The sequence below is a fragment of the Copidosoma floridanum genome, unplaced genomic scaffold (assembly GCF_036245765.1).
Source record: "Copidosoma floridanum isolate Cflo_tuat_1 unplaced genomic scaffold, Cflo_Japanese_pri ptg000002l, whole genome shotgun sequence".
NCBI lineage: Eukaryota > Metazoa > Arthropoda > Insecta > Hymenoptera > Encyrtidae > Copidosoma > Copidosoma floridanum.
The window spans coordinates 1,117,994-1,133,849 of NW_028321879.1; the positions used below are offsets into that span (position 1 = coordinate 1,117,994).

At 33.4% G+C, this 15,856-nt stretch overlaps 1 protein-coding gene across 1 annotated transcript in view; it reads left to right on the forward strand.

Annotated features, from left to right (window-relative positions):
- Nucleotides 1-13,432, forward strand: part of fuss (SKI family transcriptional corepressor fussel) — a 156,913-nt gene extending 143,481 nt beyond the window's left edge. Inside the window, exon 4 of the mRNA XM_089595057.1 lies at nt 12,802-13,432. Coding sequence (XP_089451183.1) covers nt 12,802-13,432 — 631 coding nt within the window. The remainder of the gene's footprint in view (nt 1-12,801) is intronic.
- Nucleotides 13,433-15,856: the final 2,424 nt, after the last annotated feature.

Consider the following 15,856-nt stretch of genomic DNA (forward strand, 5'->3'; position numbering starts at 1 on the left):
ACATAAATAAGTTACTTTTTATCTTCGTGCTCATTTACGAAGAGAAAAAGACTCCTATTTATCCTCATTTTAAACTGAATACGTAATCAATTACATAAGCACTTATTAACAGGTTCCCCAGTACACTAAGTAGACACTACGTGAATAAATTAAATTATAATTTAAAACTCAATTGAGTCCCTAGTGCCCAATGACCAGAAACTTAGGGAAAGCATACTTTACGTCATACCTAACCTAAAATTAATTCATAATCGCCTGCTACGTGGGCAGTCACGTGTTAGTTACAGTCTACTCACCTAAAAAAGAGATATCAGAATGACATGTAAAACTACTTTAAGAAATTGATACGGTATGAAATGTGGTCTTACATATGGACTTTTTCAAGGGGTTTTTGATTAGTAATACCGTACATCATTTTATAGGGCAGAACTTATGAATTTATAAATTGAAATGAGAAAAAAAAGTTGTTATTTAGAAATAACTGCAGCAAACCATAATAAGTTATTTACTTTTAATAATAAGTGTTACAATCCGAATGATAACTCTAAAATAAAGCAGTTTAACTACTTTTTCAAGAATCCAAAAAAATGAAAAAGTTCGACTTTCTTATATTAAAGAAAAATCTACTAAGCCCTCTTATTTTAGAGTTATTATTCCAATGGTAACTGCATAGTATGAAAAGTGAATAACGTGTCACGTTATCATGCAGTTATTTCAAGATGAAACAAAATTCTTTTTTTTCTAATTTGTGCTAATTCCATGTGTTTTTCCACATAAAGTTATGTATGTATGGCATGAGTAATAATATTATTATCTATCTTTTCTAACCTGTCTCATGAATTATTCTCATTTTCTGCTTGTTTTCCTCCTTATCTATCAATCTTATCCCATAATTATTTACTAATTGATATAATCTAACTACATCTTCGTCACTTCATCTTCAATCCTTGACATGTAATGTCTTGGATGGATTTTTTTTCTTTACATTACAATTTACATGATTTTCTCTCTCTCTCTCTCTCTCTCTGCGTCTTAGTTAACATAATTTATACCATCCTGCGAGTGCCAATGACATGCTTAACTGATTCATTTAAGTTATCTATTCATCATTATTATCTAATATCTTCGTTAACTTACCTACGGGTTGTTACGCGACACCTTAATTATTTACCTGATGTATTTGTTTGCCTGTAATATATGCTTAGCAATATAGTGAAATTTATAAGATTTTCTTTTATAAGTAATAATACCCTTCTATACATGTATGAATTGTATTTTTTTAATGCTCTGTACATCAGATTGCCACTCGGGTGAAATGCCCTTGGCATAATAAGTCAGTTTTCAAATCAAATTCAAATCTCTCTCTCTCTCTCACTCTCTGATTGTTGAATATCAGACACACTTTTTCTCTTATATTTCCTTATGCTATCTGTTTACACCCTCCTCAACATCTCCATTGGAGTCTTCTCAACAGATACATCATCCTCTGGAACCAAGGAAGGCTCTTACCTTGTTTACTGGTGCATTGATTTCTTGGAGCTAAAGATAAAGAGTTGAATCTATCCTAGTTACCCCTAATCTCCAAGTGCTTGTGTCCTGTTTATCATCTCTGGGACCATCGCCTGACTTCACCCTTGGATGATGCCCTCACAGATGGTGCCTTTACCTTGACTGAGGGAGTGGCTAATAGTTGGTGAAGTCACCTCCTAGCACTAGTTTTCTTTTACGTTGAGGTAGCGTGTCATCTAGTGTTGTTAGACTCGATATTGGAAGAATTCTTATTGAGCTCGTTACCAACCGTCGCACGATCCTACATACCTGGCTTAGCATTAACAACTTGCTACTTTCTTAGTCTCTCTCCCTGTTCCTCTCTTATCTGCGTGGCCCATGTAAATCCTGATTCTATCCATGAGCAACTGCAACTTTTAACGCATTATTTGGTACATTATGACATTGATGTCCTCTTAACTTGAGAAACTTGGTTAACACTAAGCCAGTAGTCGTTTTTGTTCAACATCCCAGGGTATGACTTGGTGCGTTACGATAGAGGCCTGAGGTAGACATCCTTACATGCAGGGTAGTAGTGTGGTATGCTACGTGAGCAATAGTTATCGCTGTGGTATTGTCTTGGCCCTTCGGATAACAAGGTTGAATGAAACGGAATACTTGATTTTGGATATAAAGGTTGGGACTGGTGTGCGTGCTTTGATGGCTTCGGTCTTTCGGCGTCCAAAGAGGGAGATTGTATCTGAATTTTCAGGTGCTCTTCAGCATGTGGCTACTAGTTTATTTAATATTATTGTTGCTAGTGATATGAACTCGGATTTTCTCAGCAATGACGACTATGGGCCTCATTTATGAGGCCTTCTTTCTGAAAATTCCTTGTACGCGGTCCCTTTCAGTGCTACGCATCATTGTGCCACCACTGATTCTTGGCCTAATGTCGTGTTGGTGAGTTTTAAGCATAAAGTGCGTTCATTTTTGTCCACTCATACCCCCTGTATAAATGGTCACAATTTCCTGAGCGCCAACTATGATATTTAAACACCCTGTGTAAAGGTTATGAAATTAGTACGCAATTTTCAAAGTTTTGAACCAAATTTTTTTTTGGTTCAGAATTTTGGTACCATTGTGCTCCCCCTTCTTAATGTTCGTATTCCTGTGGTGTAGCGTAGCACCCACCACTAGCCTGCTCCTTGGTTCAAGCTCTAATTGAGAGTTCGGTGTAAGATTCGCCATAAGCTTTACAAGGAAATGAGGAAGATGCGGAGCGCTAAAAAGCTTATAGAGTATCGTCACATGAGAGCTCAGTTGAAGAAAGATATAGAATCGGCACGTTATGAATATTTTCAGCGTTCAATCGAGAGTTCGCGTAACTCGGTGGCCTGTTGTAGGCTTATTCACCAATTCCGTTTGTTGTTCCTTTTGATTCTCCACTGACACATATTGCACTTGAGCACCTGATATACGGTTGCATTATTCCTCTAATGCAGCTTTTGTGCATCTACTGTGTCGTATCGAGGAGCTTGGAGACATTTTTGCTGTAGTTTCGTCGGATAGGGTGAGTTTTGCTTTGCTAAACGTACCCTTATTGGAGTTTCATCAGGCCATAGCGATCTGCATGATGAAAACGAAGGGCCGTAGTTTTGATGATTTATCTCTATTTCATTTTCACGATTATTTGTTTATTGTTGTTTTTCTTTAAAGTCTGTTTTTAATGTCTTATTTGCCACATGTATGTACCCAACCGATTGGAAAAAATCTATTTTTAATCTCTGGCTAAGAGTTCCCGGCCGGCTGGTCTAACCGATATAAGACCTGTTGCAATCCTGGGCCATTTGGCGAAAGTTTTCTATATAATAGTTGAGCAGAAAGTGTTATCATACTTAGAGAGTCAAAATTTGCTTCTGTCGATGCAGTTTAGCTGTAGGCGACACTACAGTATACTATCGACACTCCTAATGATTACCGAGGACATCCGTCTGGGGATGGAGCGTAGTATGATTACTATAGTTGTTTTATTTGATTTTAGAAGGGCTTTTGATTAAATAGATTATGCCGTTTTTTGTTTACTATGGCCAGCATGGGTTTTTCTGCCGACGCTGTTAAATAGTTCTCTTATTACTTATCAGGTTGGTCTCAAGCAGTATTAGATTTAAACGGTGATCTTATTGATTTCTTGCCCAGCAACTCATAAATACTCAAAGGCTCTTCTACGAAATCTATTGTTTTCCTTATTTTTATTAATTATGCAATGTCGGTGTTGCACCATAGTGTGGTCGTGCTCTTTGCGGATGACTTGCAGTGTTACATTCAGTGTATTCTGTCTGATGCACCTCACGTGATTCATCTGTTGAACCAGGACATTGGTGGTGTGGTGGTTTGGCTGGGCGAGCATGAGTTGGATTTGAGCTGGAATAAGCTTCAGGCTGTGTTATTTTGTACCCATCAGCAGCTAATGCTTGTAGACAAGGTATCATTGCCACCTATTATGCCTGGTATGCATGTCCTTCCTTCTGCGTGATTGTGTGAAGGACTTAGGAGCTTACCTTGCTGACGATCTTACTTGGAATAGGCATGTGGCTGCTGTTTTTTCGTGGGTGCACGGTGTTCTTTATTTTTTTAATAAAGTTGAACAACTATGCTCAACTGATAATCAGAGACTGGAAAGTGTATGTATGCCAGGCGGAAAGATCTACCCTGGTCTACATTCAGTTGCTAGAGGTACGTGGCACACCGTTATCCTATTCTCTGCCGTAATCTACACAGCCCGTTTACGAATAATAGCTACTGAGTCGGTTACAGCCGTTGATCACGTCTGAACATAACATGGTGATGGGAGTCACTCAAACTTTTCTCGATGATGAGACGGGGAGTCCCTGCTTCCTATTGAAGGCTACGTTCTTCATCGTCTTCATCGTTAGAAAAAGCAGGAAAGTGGAGTGGATGTGATAAATGCAACATATTTAATTTACTCCTGGACTCAGACTTACCTTGCAATTCTATCACCTAAATCATTTAAAAATCGGTCTTTGCGCGTTCTCTGTTTAGTGTAAATGTACTTACAGTACTTCAACAGCCAGTTGCCTCATCATACCACAGAAGTTATCGAATGTCCGAGTGACTCAATATCAACCACTACCACTAAATACAAAGACGTTACTAAAATTTATCTTCACCATCACACCACAAGTGGATAGATGCCTCACCTTATGTACGAGTTTATATTTGTCACCTATACTCAATCTATAAAATCTAAAATTTTAATTAATGACTCTACAACTATCGTACTTATTATTGTACTCTGTTCTTTTTTTTTTTTAACTCCTGTATTTGTTATGTACAAATGGCCAGATAGGGTCACATCCCTTGGATTAATAAATATTTATATCTATATTCATAACTCTGTCTTTCAATTTAATTATCTTCGATTGCATTTTCATCCTCTATCTGCACATTCCTCTTCCTTATTGACTAGCAAATCCTAGCTTGCGTGATTTTAGACAACTGTACTTCATTAGCTATTGTTTATCGTTTTTTCTCAGTATACCTTTAAAACAAAGATAAGGTATTATCACTTTTTTTCAACAATATATCACGTGTTAACCTTAAAACTTAAATTGTGGTTTAACTGCTGCATGTAGTGATGAATAATTTTTAAAAATTAGCCTTATGCCATCTCATGTGATCAAGCAGGGCCAGCCAGTTTGCAGGTAGTTTTGTTTCTTTGTTGTAGTTTAATTTTGTCAGTGTGCATTAGAAATAGCTATCTTGAAAGCCTCACTCACGTATATACTCATTTTACTAGATTTCTGACACTTTCACCTCCAAATTTTCCACCAGGTAGTGGGTTGAGCCAGCAAGCCTAAATTTTTCTTAATAATAGCTTAGCATCAAGCTTATAAAATAATGTGACAGGTACATCAAGTATGTATTTTTCATTTGTGATTAAGAAATTCAAATTTCAAAATGAAAACTATATAATACTACGGCCACTGTGGTGTGTAAAAGGGAAAATATGCTGTAGCCATCCCATGCTGCTCAATTTTGACCAGTATTTATTTTGTTTTTGATGGCTGCTGTTATTTTTAACTGCGTTAGTGTCCCCTGTATTACCTCTAATATTTTTATACGTATATTTGCCTTCTTTCCAGCTGCTTTAAGCCTTATGAGAGATTAGCCGGTCAACCTAAAATAAGTTTATACAACGTATAGCCTGTGCTCTTATGTTTCGCAGTGTTGTATGAAATTATACGTAGTGGTAGTAATTCATCCTATTTTTAAGTTTAATGAAAGTTTTGCTTTTTTATATTCCACCAAGACCTAATGCATGCACTGTAGAGTACTGGTACTTTTCGGGTTGTAAACTGTATCCAAATTTATCAATTTTGTTAAGTTTTTTTGTGAAAGTTTTCAACAACTTCTTTGAGTGATGGTTTTTTTATATGGAAGCCAAGACAATATATTCCTTTAGTCAGCTTGTCAACTGACAATTTATAGGTATAACCATGTTCTAATGGTTTGTTTATCGATCCAAAAAAGTCTATAGTCACGCGGGTGTTCACATGTCTGTGATTAACATTGCCTGTTTTGTTTTAATCGGTTCTAATGACTTAATTTAGAATATTTTACATTCAAATTTGAAGTGTCACTTTTTTAACCTTATTTTTCTCCCCAAGAAGGGTTTTGCTATTCTATTGTTTGTTATATTTAATCTTTGTTGTCCTTCTACAACAGATAAGTAATATTTCTTCATGATTTTATGGCACTGGTCAGTAGGTATTATCACTAACGTCTTCATGTACACTGAAACTATCATCTTAAAACCTAATAAGATTCTTAAACTGCTGAACTTAACATAACCATTGGTTTGAGCCGCCAATTGCCAAATCTCTCTGTATTTTTATGGTTTTTATGTTACTTTTTACATTTGAAACTCCTAGAGTATTCAAACGTTTCCTGATACTTAATTCAAGTACTGAATAGCTGAAATGTAACTTTAAATACATTCATGTAGCAAACACCATTCTTGTCTTAAAAAATATAGTGCCTTTTACTGTCGTTGCCTCATAGTTCAGTAATGTTTGATTAATATATCCTAATTTGTACAAAGTGTCTGTGATTTGGAAGTTAGGGACACTCTCTGTTTTAGTACACTGTACAAAGTTATTCAGGTATATGAACAGGTCATTTTTACGACAATTTTTTCATCTATTATCGCCTTTAGCACTTCTGTTTTTGTTTTTTCACCATTAGCGCTTCGTTTCTTCTTTTTTGTTATATTGTATTGATAGTTTTTCAGTATTTTTTATTTACGTTTTTATTGCTCAAGCACTTATGCTTATCTTTATCAGATTGTTTACATAAATTTTATTTAGAGGTATCATTATTGTCTACAATTTAATGCTGATTTGCCGTTGTTTTGGTTGTTGACGAAAGTTCATCATCGCAATTTTTAGTCAAGTCTTATTAGTAATCTTACTTAAGGCACATGTACTTAAAATTTTTTTTTTTTTTTCTCTAAAATGCTGGTTGATGATCATTCTTAATAAAGCCTACAAGTATATAGATATTGACACCTCAATCGAAGACTCTCCCAACTCCCTAACTCAGATGTGTCTTCAGGACTATTCCAATGTACAACACAGATTTTTCATAACATAAAATTTTATGACTCATTATTTAGTGAATGAAAAAAAAAAAAAAAAAAAAAAAAAAAAAACAGAAAGAACACTTTACACAAGTCGTTTACCCACGAGTTCCTGCACACCAGCTAAAGCCCTTACCAACTCTCCTATGAGTGGTTCTGATGTTATAAACTTATATTACCTCTTGTTATGGTACAGTTGGTAACTGTCTTTTAATAATAATATTTACATACGGTTGATAATTAAGTTTTATTTTAAAATAAATTTGTCATGTTACAAACTATTTTTTTTAATTAAGTCCTTTTTTTCTAGAAACTAGAAGATTTTACAAGAGCATATTTTGTATGTATTATTAAATATTTCCTCATTTATCCTTGACTTATTACTTTCACAGTAAATAAGTTAGTTATTACTCATTCAACTATGCATTTCTTTTTTGATTTTTTAAAAGAATTCAAAAACTTTTTTCTATACTATAAATAGGTTAATTAATTTATATTGCGTTATTATTTATTCTCTCACGATTTTTTTATTTTTAGTTCAAGTAATTTTAAGACCTAATGGCATTCATTACAGTGACGGGTAAAAGTTTATAGAGGTAAGGGAAGCTTAAGTTTATGCAGCAACGCTGACGGTTATTTTCCACATATGGATGTGCACCTAACAACAGTTATACTTCTTTTTCTGCTTATAGTTCGCTTCGTGCTCTGAAAAGACACCAATAACTGTAGGAAAATGTACTCACATATACGCTTTTAAGCACACTCGAACCTTTTTGGATGTTATTAAAGAACTAAAAACTTGTATCTATTTAAAAATTTAGTAGGTTTATCTTAAAGTTATCATTTAACTAACAAAAATTAAGAAGTTTCTACAGATTATGTGAATGCAATTTCACGTTCTTTTTGTATGAATTTACATATCAACCTGTGATTTCTTAGTACACTTAGCTATCTGCAATTTGTTGGGGTATTTCTTATGCTTCTTTTTGTATACGTTTGGTGTTTAAATCATATCTGTCAAAAATACTTACGTGTGATGAATGTCCTGAAGAGACACTCACTGGCATGGAATACTACCCTGTTGAAAAAAGCGGTACTACAGTATAGTTTTCCTAATCTTTTAAATACAATCATATTTTGGGTATTAATTATGGACTTGGAATGAGTGTGTAAGTTTAAGGTGACAGATGTGAGCGTGATGTTAGAGATGTAATCAGTGTAGGTAGTAGAAAGTTGTTTTAAAATTATCCTAAGATTCAATGAAAGTGCACAGTCTTCTACAATATTTTGTTGCCGTAATATATTTTTTGTCACTATTTATTTATTAAATATTAAAACATTCCTTAAAACCATAATTAACGTTGGGATACTTATTTCATCAATAATTGTACACTACCTTTGTACACAATACCGTTTTATGAAGGTACATACATAAATAGTCATTATAGTGTCTGCTACATAATACCATACAAATAGAAGTTAATATTTGGGTACCAAAGCACCCACTGTTTACTAATATTTTAACAATAATGTATGTTTAACAATCAACGCAATTTATTAGATAGTTGAGTATACGTACGGACTGAAAAATACCTATTTTATAGAACATTAATAAGAAAATCTTTTTCTTCCTACATGGATGTATTTCATGAGTTAGAATTGCTGTTTTCTTCTAATATTAATTTATTTAGTGAAATACTTTCAAGTAAAAAAATTAAAAAGTAATATTTATTATGCTCACTCATACAGTACATGGATTTTCAATGAATACTTACTTTTTTACATAAAATTATAGAAGAAAGCATTTCTTGACTATAACATGGTACTTGGGATTGAAAAAACTAACTTCAGTTGTTAAAAATCTACTATTATTGAAGAAAATACTTGTAACAGAACATTATTTATAAGGTATCCTGTATTTCTGTTAGTTATTATCAATCGCTGCGATGGTACAAAGCTTAAACCTAGTCGCTTACTTCAGACGGCATCTGGAGCACTGTGTAAAGAAATACAAATACCGATAATTAGCTTACAGCTTTACTGGTGTTGGATCTTATGTTGAATTCCACTAAGGTACGCTCTAAATGTAAATGACTGAACTTAAACTTTACACCATTGTGGCCTACGATGGTATCCACATCTTCTTTCCTGCAGGTAACGTTGTTTTAAATTGCTGCACATAGCAAATAGGTTTTGAAAAAAGGTATTAACACTATGAGCAGAGACAAAAATAATCATAGTGACACTGGCTGCAATAACAGTATCACAGCACTACATGCTGTCATAAATAAAATATGGACCCGTAGTTGTAATAAAGAAAACTGCAGCGCTATATGTTGTGACGAAAATATCTACAGCACACTTTGTTGCAATAAAAAAAATTTATGACACTAAGCTACCAGAAGACATGTTGAATTTGGTACAGAGTATGGCAGTGTATTGATACAATAGATCGCCACGTAGCTCAAATGACATTTTACCACCTATATGAATAATCGAACCATAAAAAAACTTAACAAAAATACATTAAAAAGATTACTGTTAAACGTAGGTTAGCATTCAAAGAATAAGTAGTCATAAATCTAACTCCTTAGAAGAATATAACATATTCATAGGATACAAATCGACAAGATACCTGTTATTTAAGCGAGAGAGAGCAAAATTTTGAATAACGAGGGATGTAGAATTTATCGAGAACTAGTCTACAGAGATACAATAAAGCTAGTAAAAAAGATTTATCAAATAAAATTTATTAAGTAATATTGGCAAGAAGTCAAGGATTAAAAAAAAAAGAGATCAACCGACTTTAGAAACAAAGGGAGGAAAACGCAAAAGCGTCGGCCAAAGAAGCAAGATAACAACTAATAAAGAAAAAAAAGTATTAACCCAATAGAGAAAACTGTAATCATAACTGTGATCTTAACATAACTATATGCACAACCACAGACGTATAAGAAAATTATGTGTCTGATGATAGACAATAATAAAAAGAGGCAGTGAAAGCCAGACTATATTAAAAAAAAAAAACAGTGTGTAAGAGATATTCAGGAGATCAGAAGCTAGAAAAACAGATAGACTGAACGTAATTAATTATAAGAGGGTGTTTAAAAGAGAGATAGTACCAGATAGTTACGTCAATCAGAGAACCTAATAAGTCATAAGAGTTTTAAAGATATAAATGAAAACGAACTTATTGAAACATACTAGCCTGTCTCACGCATGCAGGTTATCTAATCTGCACGGGCCACTATAAATCAGTTTTATTAAGAGGCACTCCAGCTATACGTAAAAACAGCATGTTTGAATAGAAAAATAAACGATAATAACTTATTCCTCATTCTTATACTATATGTGGATGAGATATTAATTAACAGTTAAAACGTTGGAAATCTAAGAAAAAAAAAGTACAAGTTAAAGGTTATGCTTGACATAACTAACATAGGGGAGCTAAAAACATTCTCAGAAATAAATACAACACGAAACAGATGCAGTCACAATTTAGTATTTCATTAATAGAAGTACATTATCAACATTTTTAACTATTTAGCTATAGTGGAATGCATTCCCAGAGGCCAACCATAATCACTAATCAAGTGTTAAATAACAAAAGGTGAGATAGAGAAAAGCTGAAAAATAAGAAAAAAACGTTATTAAATAGAAAGCTGGAGTCTACCAATAGCAAACAAAATGATCCATGTAAAGACTTAGCGCGATCTCTTTTTTACTTGGCAATCATGGTTCACCCAAACAAAGCTTCCGCTGTAAACGTCTTCATTAGACATTGAGTCAGTTCCATCAAGAATAAGTGGGAAACGGCAAATCAAGTCTGTAGCTATGTCAAGTATACAAAACAATTTGGAAATCAAGTTGAAAGAAAAGGTAGATGATCTACAAAGCTTTTGAGACCTTAGCTTTCCAAGCTGCAAGGGCTTACTGATGACAAGCGGCTTTACAATAAATCTGTTTCTTGACGAGTTGCTTGGATAACCAGAAAACAGTCACACGTAGCTCTGTTTACGTATCAGACTGAGTGTGTGGCAGAGAGTGACGCATATCAAGAGATAACATTTCTTCAGAACTCAATGCCACTTATTTTAAGCTACTTATCTCTGCCTATGACATTGTTGTGCGATAATAGAGCTGCTGGAGCTGCTTGTCAAGTGAATAATAGTAACAAGTTAACACGAATGGCAAACATAAGAAAACATGATAGTAAATAATGTGTGGATAAAAATCTAGTTACAGTTAGATTGATTGACTCCTAGCAGCAGATTTCTGACATTATAGCAAAGCTTCTACCCTATTTGACTTATAATACACTGGTTGAAATATGATTGCCAACAATTTTTATTGGGCTCACAGCAAGTGATAATAGCAGATTGACATCCCCCTCAATTGAATCTGCGCATGAGCAGCATAGAAAAGTAGTAAGATGGTACTGCTTGCTTCTCTTTTACTTCTGGTCTGTCTCTCAGCCAGTTTGATTATACTTATTTGAATCTGCGGATATACACACGTTTGAGTTCACTTAACAGATCAATTTCGTTTTGTTTTTTGTTCTTTTACCGTATTCTAAGAACTAACACATAATATTTTTAAGTATTGAATTTTATTTTCTCCTCAAAAGAAAATGCAGTATTGTTGCAATTGTGCAAGTGGAACCGCTTAACTACATTAATAAGTTTTACACCACTTATGCCAGTTATATCAATATAAAATATTTTTATTAAAATTAATATAAAAATAAAACGTTTTTTGAGGCTTTCTAATGAATAACTATATCTAATACAATAAAATTATTAATATATTTATCATTACACAGTTTAATATACTCAATAACAGGTATCAAATTAAGAAGTTTGGTAAATGTTGAATTTTTTCTAAAAAAAATGTTGCATTACCTTTTGCACCGAGCCATTTATTTTTTTTACTAAGTCAGGAACCACGTAAGGTCAAGCAGTTTGTGTAAAAGTGTCAGGTGTACTACAATTAATGATTCCAAAACTTTTGCTCTGAAATAAGATACCCCACTTTTTTGTCCAACTGTTTGACACATTTTAGTAAATGTTTTTGATTAAATTCAAATTTGCGAGGCATCTTTTATTTTTTACTCTTGAAATCTCTGAAAGTGAAGAAAATTTTAATTTCAAAACACAACTACATAGTCTCTGTCACTGGTAATGCTAAAACTATTTATGAGATTACTTCAGCACAAGTTGTATGAGCCAGCTTAAAAAGGAAGTTTGTGAAATGCACAAGAAACGATCATCAACAATAATTTCACTTTTTTTAATACACAAAAAATTTTTGTTATTTGGTAATGTAAGAGATCGATGTAGTATTGCTTTTGATAACTTTTGTACCAAAACATTTAATGCCTTTTTTCGAGCCAAACCATTAAAACATGCTAAGATACTGCATAAGTAGGTAAGACTTTTCTACATAATTATAGGTGGTAAAAAGTGTCTTACTTTTGTCATCTTGTTTTAAATGTTTTCAATGTTCATTCCAAAATTTGTTTTGTACGATAGTTTTTCTACTTTCTTATTACGAAAAGAATATTTATTTTTAGATACTTTTAAAAATTTTGTGAGTAATAATATACTAGTTACAAAATAATCGACAAAGTCTATATGACATAAACGTTGCAGGTTACCCGATGATTTTGCATTTTTAGTTTACCATCAATGTGCTTGGGGATGTCAAGGAGCTTTTGTACCATCACGATACAATAGTTCAAGAGCCAAGTGTATAAAATGTGCAACTTGCGGCATATTTTTCTCTCCAAATAAGTTTATTTTCCATTCTCATCAAGTAGGGTCAAGAAATGAGTATGTACAGCCTGACGCCGCAAATTTTAACTCTTGGAGACGGCACATGAAACTTGCTGGGGATCCACCAGATGAGGTTGTACATGCGTGGGAAGATGTTAAAGCCATGTTTAATGGCGGCACTAGAAAACGCATTGTTTCATGTAACAATAATGTCAAAACAATTTCTACGATGGAAAAAGAATCTTATCCTAACGATAAGACCAATGCATCTATGCACTTAATGATTAATACCCAACCACTTGTATCTTCTGTTGCAACATTAACACCAGTAAGAACACCTAATAGATCAAGTTTATCACATTCGACTACTCATGTAATTGATTACGTTTGGCACCATCAGCAGATGAAACAAAGTGACACTAACAAAATTAAAAAAGTTTGTATCATGCCGTATTTACCTTGGTTTTCAGCAAAATCTGCATTATTACCCAGTAAGTCTTCTCCCTAATTACCAGAATTTATTGATAAAGTAAAAATATACCAATTTTTTTGATAAAAATCTTCTAGATTTAAAATGTGCTTCAACTAAACACCAATAATTAAACAATATTAATTTTACTAAAAAAAAAGCAGTTAAATTACAAAATTTTCCAATGATAGGGGTTTTGTTTTGAAACTTCTTGAATTACTACTAAAAAATGTTATTGTCAAACTGTATAAATAAGAGCTTCCTGGAGTAGAAGTATACATTACTATTTAGTACATACTGATAATGCATAGTCATTTTTAGTGCTATCTCAAAAGGCAATTTTAGCTTGAATGCCCAACTTATCTAAACATACTTTGTATGAATAAAACTTACTTTAGATTTCATTAGGTTTTTCGAAAACATTTTTGGTTGACGTATTGAAAGAGTACGTGAAGACAGGATTTTATGGGATGGTCATTAATAATTCTTTAACATAATAAACTTGCTACACACCGATAGTAAAGAAAAAATAATTACAGTTTCTGCATGAAAATAAAAGGAAAATTTATTTGCTAAAGATATTATATTTGACACACCTCTAATCCAATATTGTCACTATGAATGTAATACTGCGTAAAAAAAATGAAAAAGTACCTGTAAAATTTTTTGTAGAATATATCCCTGCATATTTTACAACCAAGAGTTTTATAAATCATTAAACTTGCCTTATTATTATAGAATTTTACCTAATCTTGAATTTCCTATAAATCTACACTAATATTGCTTAACCAGTACCAATTCATTTTGCATTACAAAATAAGTGGCCGATTTTTCAAGTTAGCTTGGTATTTTTTCGTATGAGTTTCCTTATTGCACACTCTAGATGCAATAAAATTTAAAAAACTAAAGGTTCAGAGTAGTCTAAACTTATATTTACCGTACTCATAGTATGGAAAAACTAGCTATTTAAAGGACACAGAAGTGTAGCATATAAAAGTATGTATGAATTTTTTAGTTTACGCAGTATATGCAGTCTTAGAGTGTCTGCCGTCAGTATGAAATTTTAGGCTTACGAGCAAACACATACTTTTTTAAAAATATTTGATGCGTAGCCTGAAAGTCATGTAGATTTCTATAATTACTTTTACACATATCACTTACTTTTCTGCATTCTTACATTACCATAACAAATAATAAAATATTAAAATACGTATATATAATTATCTCTATGCTTACGTTGAAAATGTACGTTAAATAATAGTAGTATTCATTAATTATGGTGCTAACGTGCGTGGGAGAGAATGATGCTAAGAACAGGACATGTTTTTACATCCTGCCTAATGTAATTTTGACCAATCTTATCAGGCCAAGGAATCCTCGACGCTACTCCTCATATACTATACAGGTGAAATGACCTGCAAACCTTACCTACTGTCACTGTAGTCAAGCCTGGGCGTCGGGTGCTCCACAGGCTTATAACTCGAGGTCACGTTTGTTCCTGAACTGTGGAGTAGCTAGATATTAAAGGACAGGTATAGTACCGTGATCACGGGACTATAAAACTTGGCGACACACACATATACATACGCTTATGATGAAAGATTTTTGATACCATGAATAGAAAAAAAGTTTATTAAATCTAAAGTATTAATTGAACAATAATGAATTGTGTATGGGCATGTGTGTGCACGCTCACGCGTGTGTGTGTATGTGGGCAGACCTTGCAAGTTAATATATGAACTTCACATAATTAATGAGGAGCGGACTTATTTCGTTTCCCAACGGCTATGAAGTGAAAAGCCAATGTTGAAATGCGGATCTTAGAGACGTGAGAACTAATGGGCGTCCCCACCAGCCTAGTATTATCCTGGATTAGGTTGGTAGCGCTGATCTGGGTGACTTAATACCCAATACCAGCAATGCTTACACTTGCTGTTTAGGCTTTAGGTGACACATTAATTCGGGCCCTTAATCTCTTTGCACCCTTCTCCACTTCCTAACTCTCTTTGCATGTCCGGTACGCTTACAATCCCAAGCTGATCTCTCCACTCTGTTTCTACTCCATAGCGTACCCTCTTATTTTTACCAAAACTCACATATCAGTGGTGCCACTCCACTTCTTATTAGGCAAGCTTTCATACATTATACTTGTACGATTTTTTTTATAAAAAAATAAAAAAGTGTCAAACAAAGTACCCATAAAAACAACAAAGTATCTTCATTAAATTTAATCTCTTTCAATCATATCTTCTTATGGTATTTAGTGCAAACAAATTTTTCACAGCTTTCTATAACACTTGACACTATTAAAATGCAATTTTTGTGCTTGTAAGAATCTAAACATCTTTAACAAATTATCAATTTAAATTGTAGTGAATGCAAGATAATGGTTACTTATACACGCATTCAGTATAGGTGATCAAATTGTTCGTTCGCGTCTTGGTTCATACGGTTTGATGATAG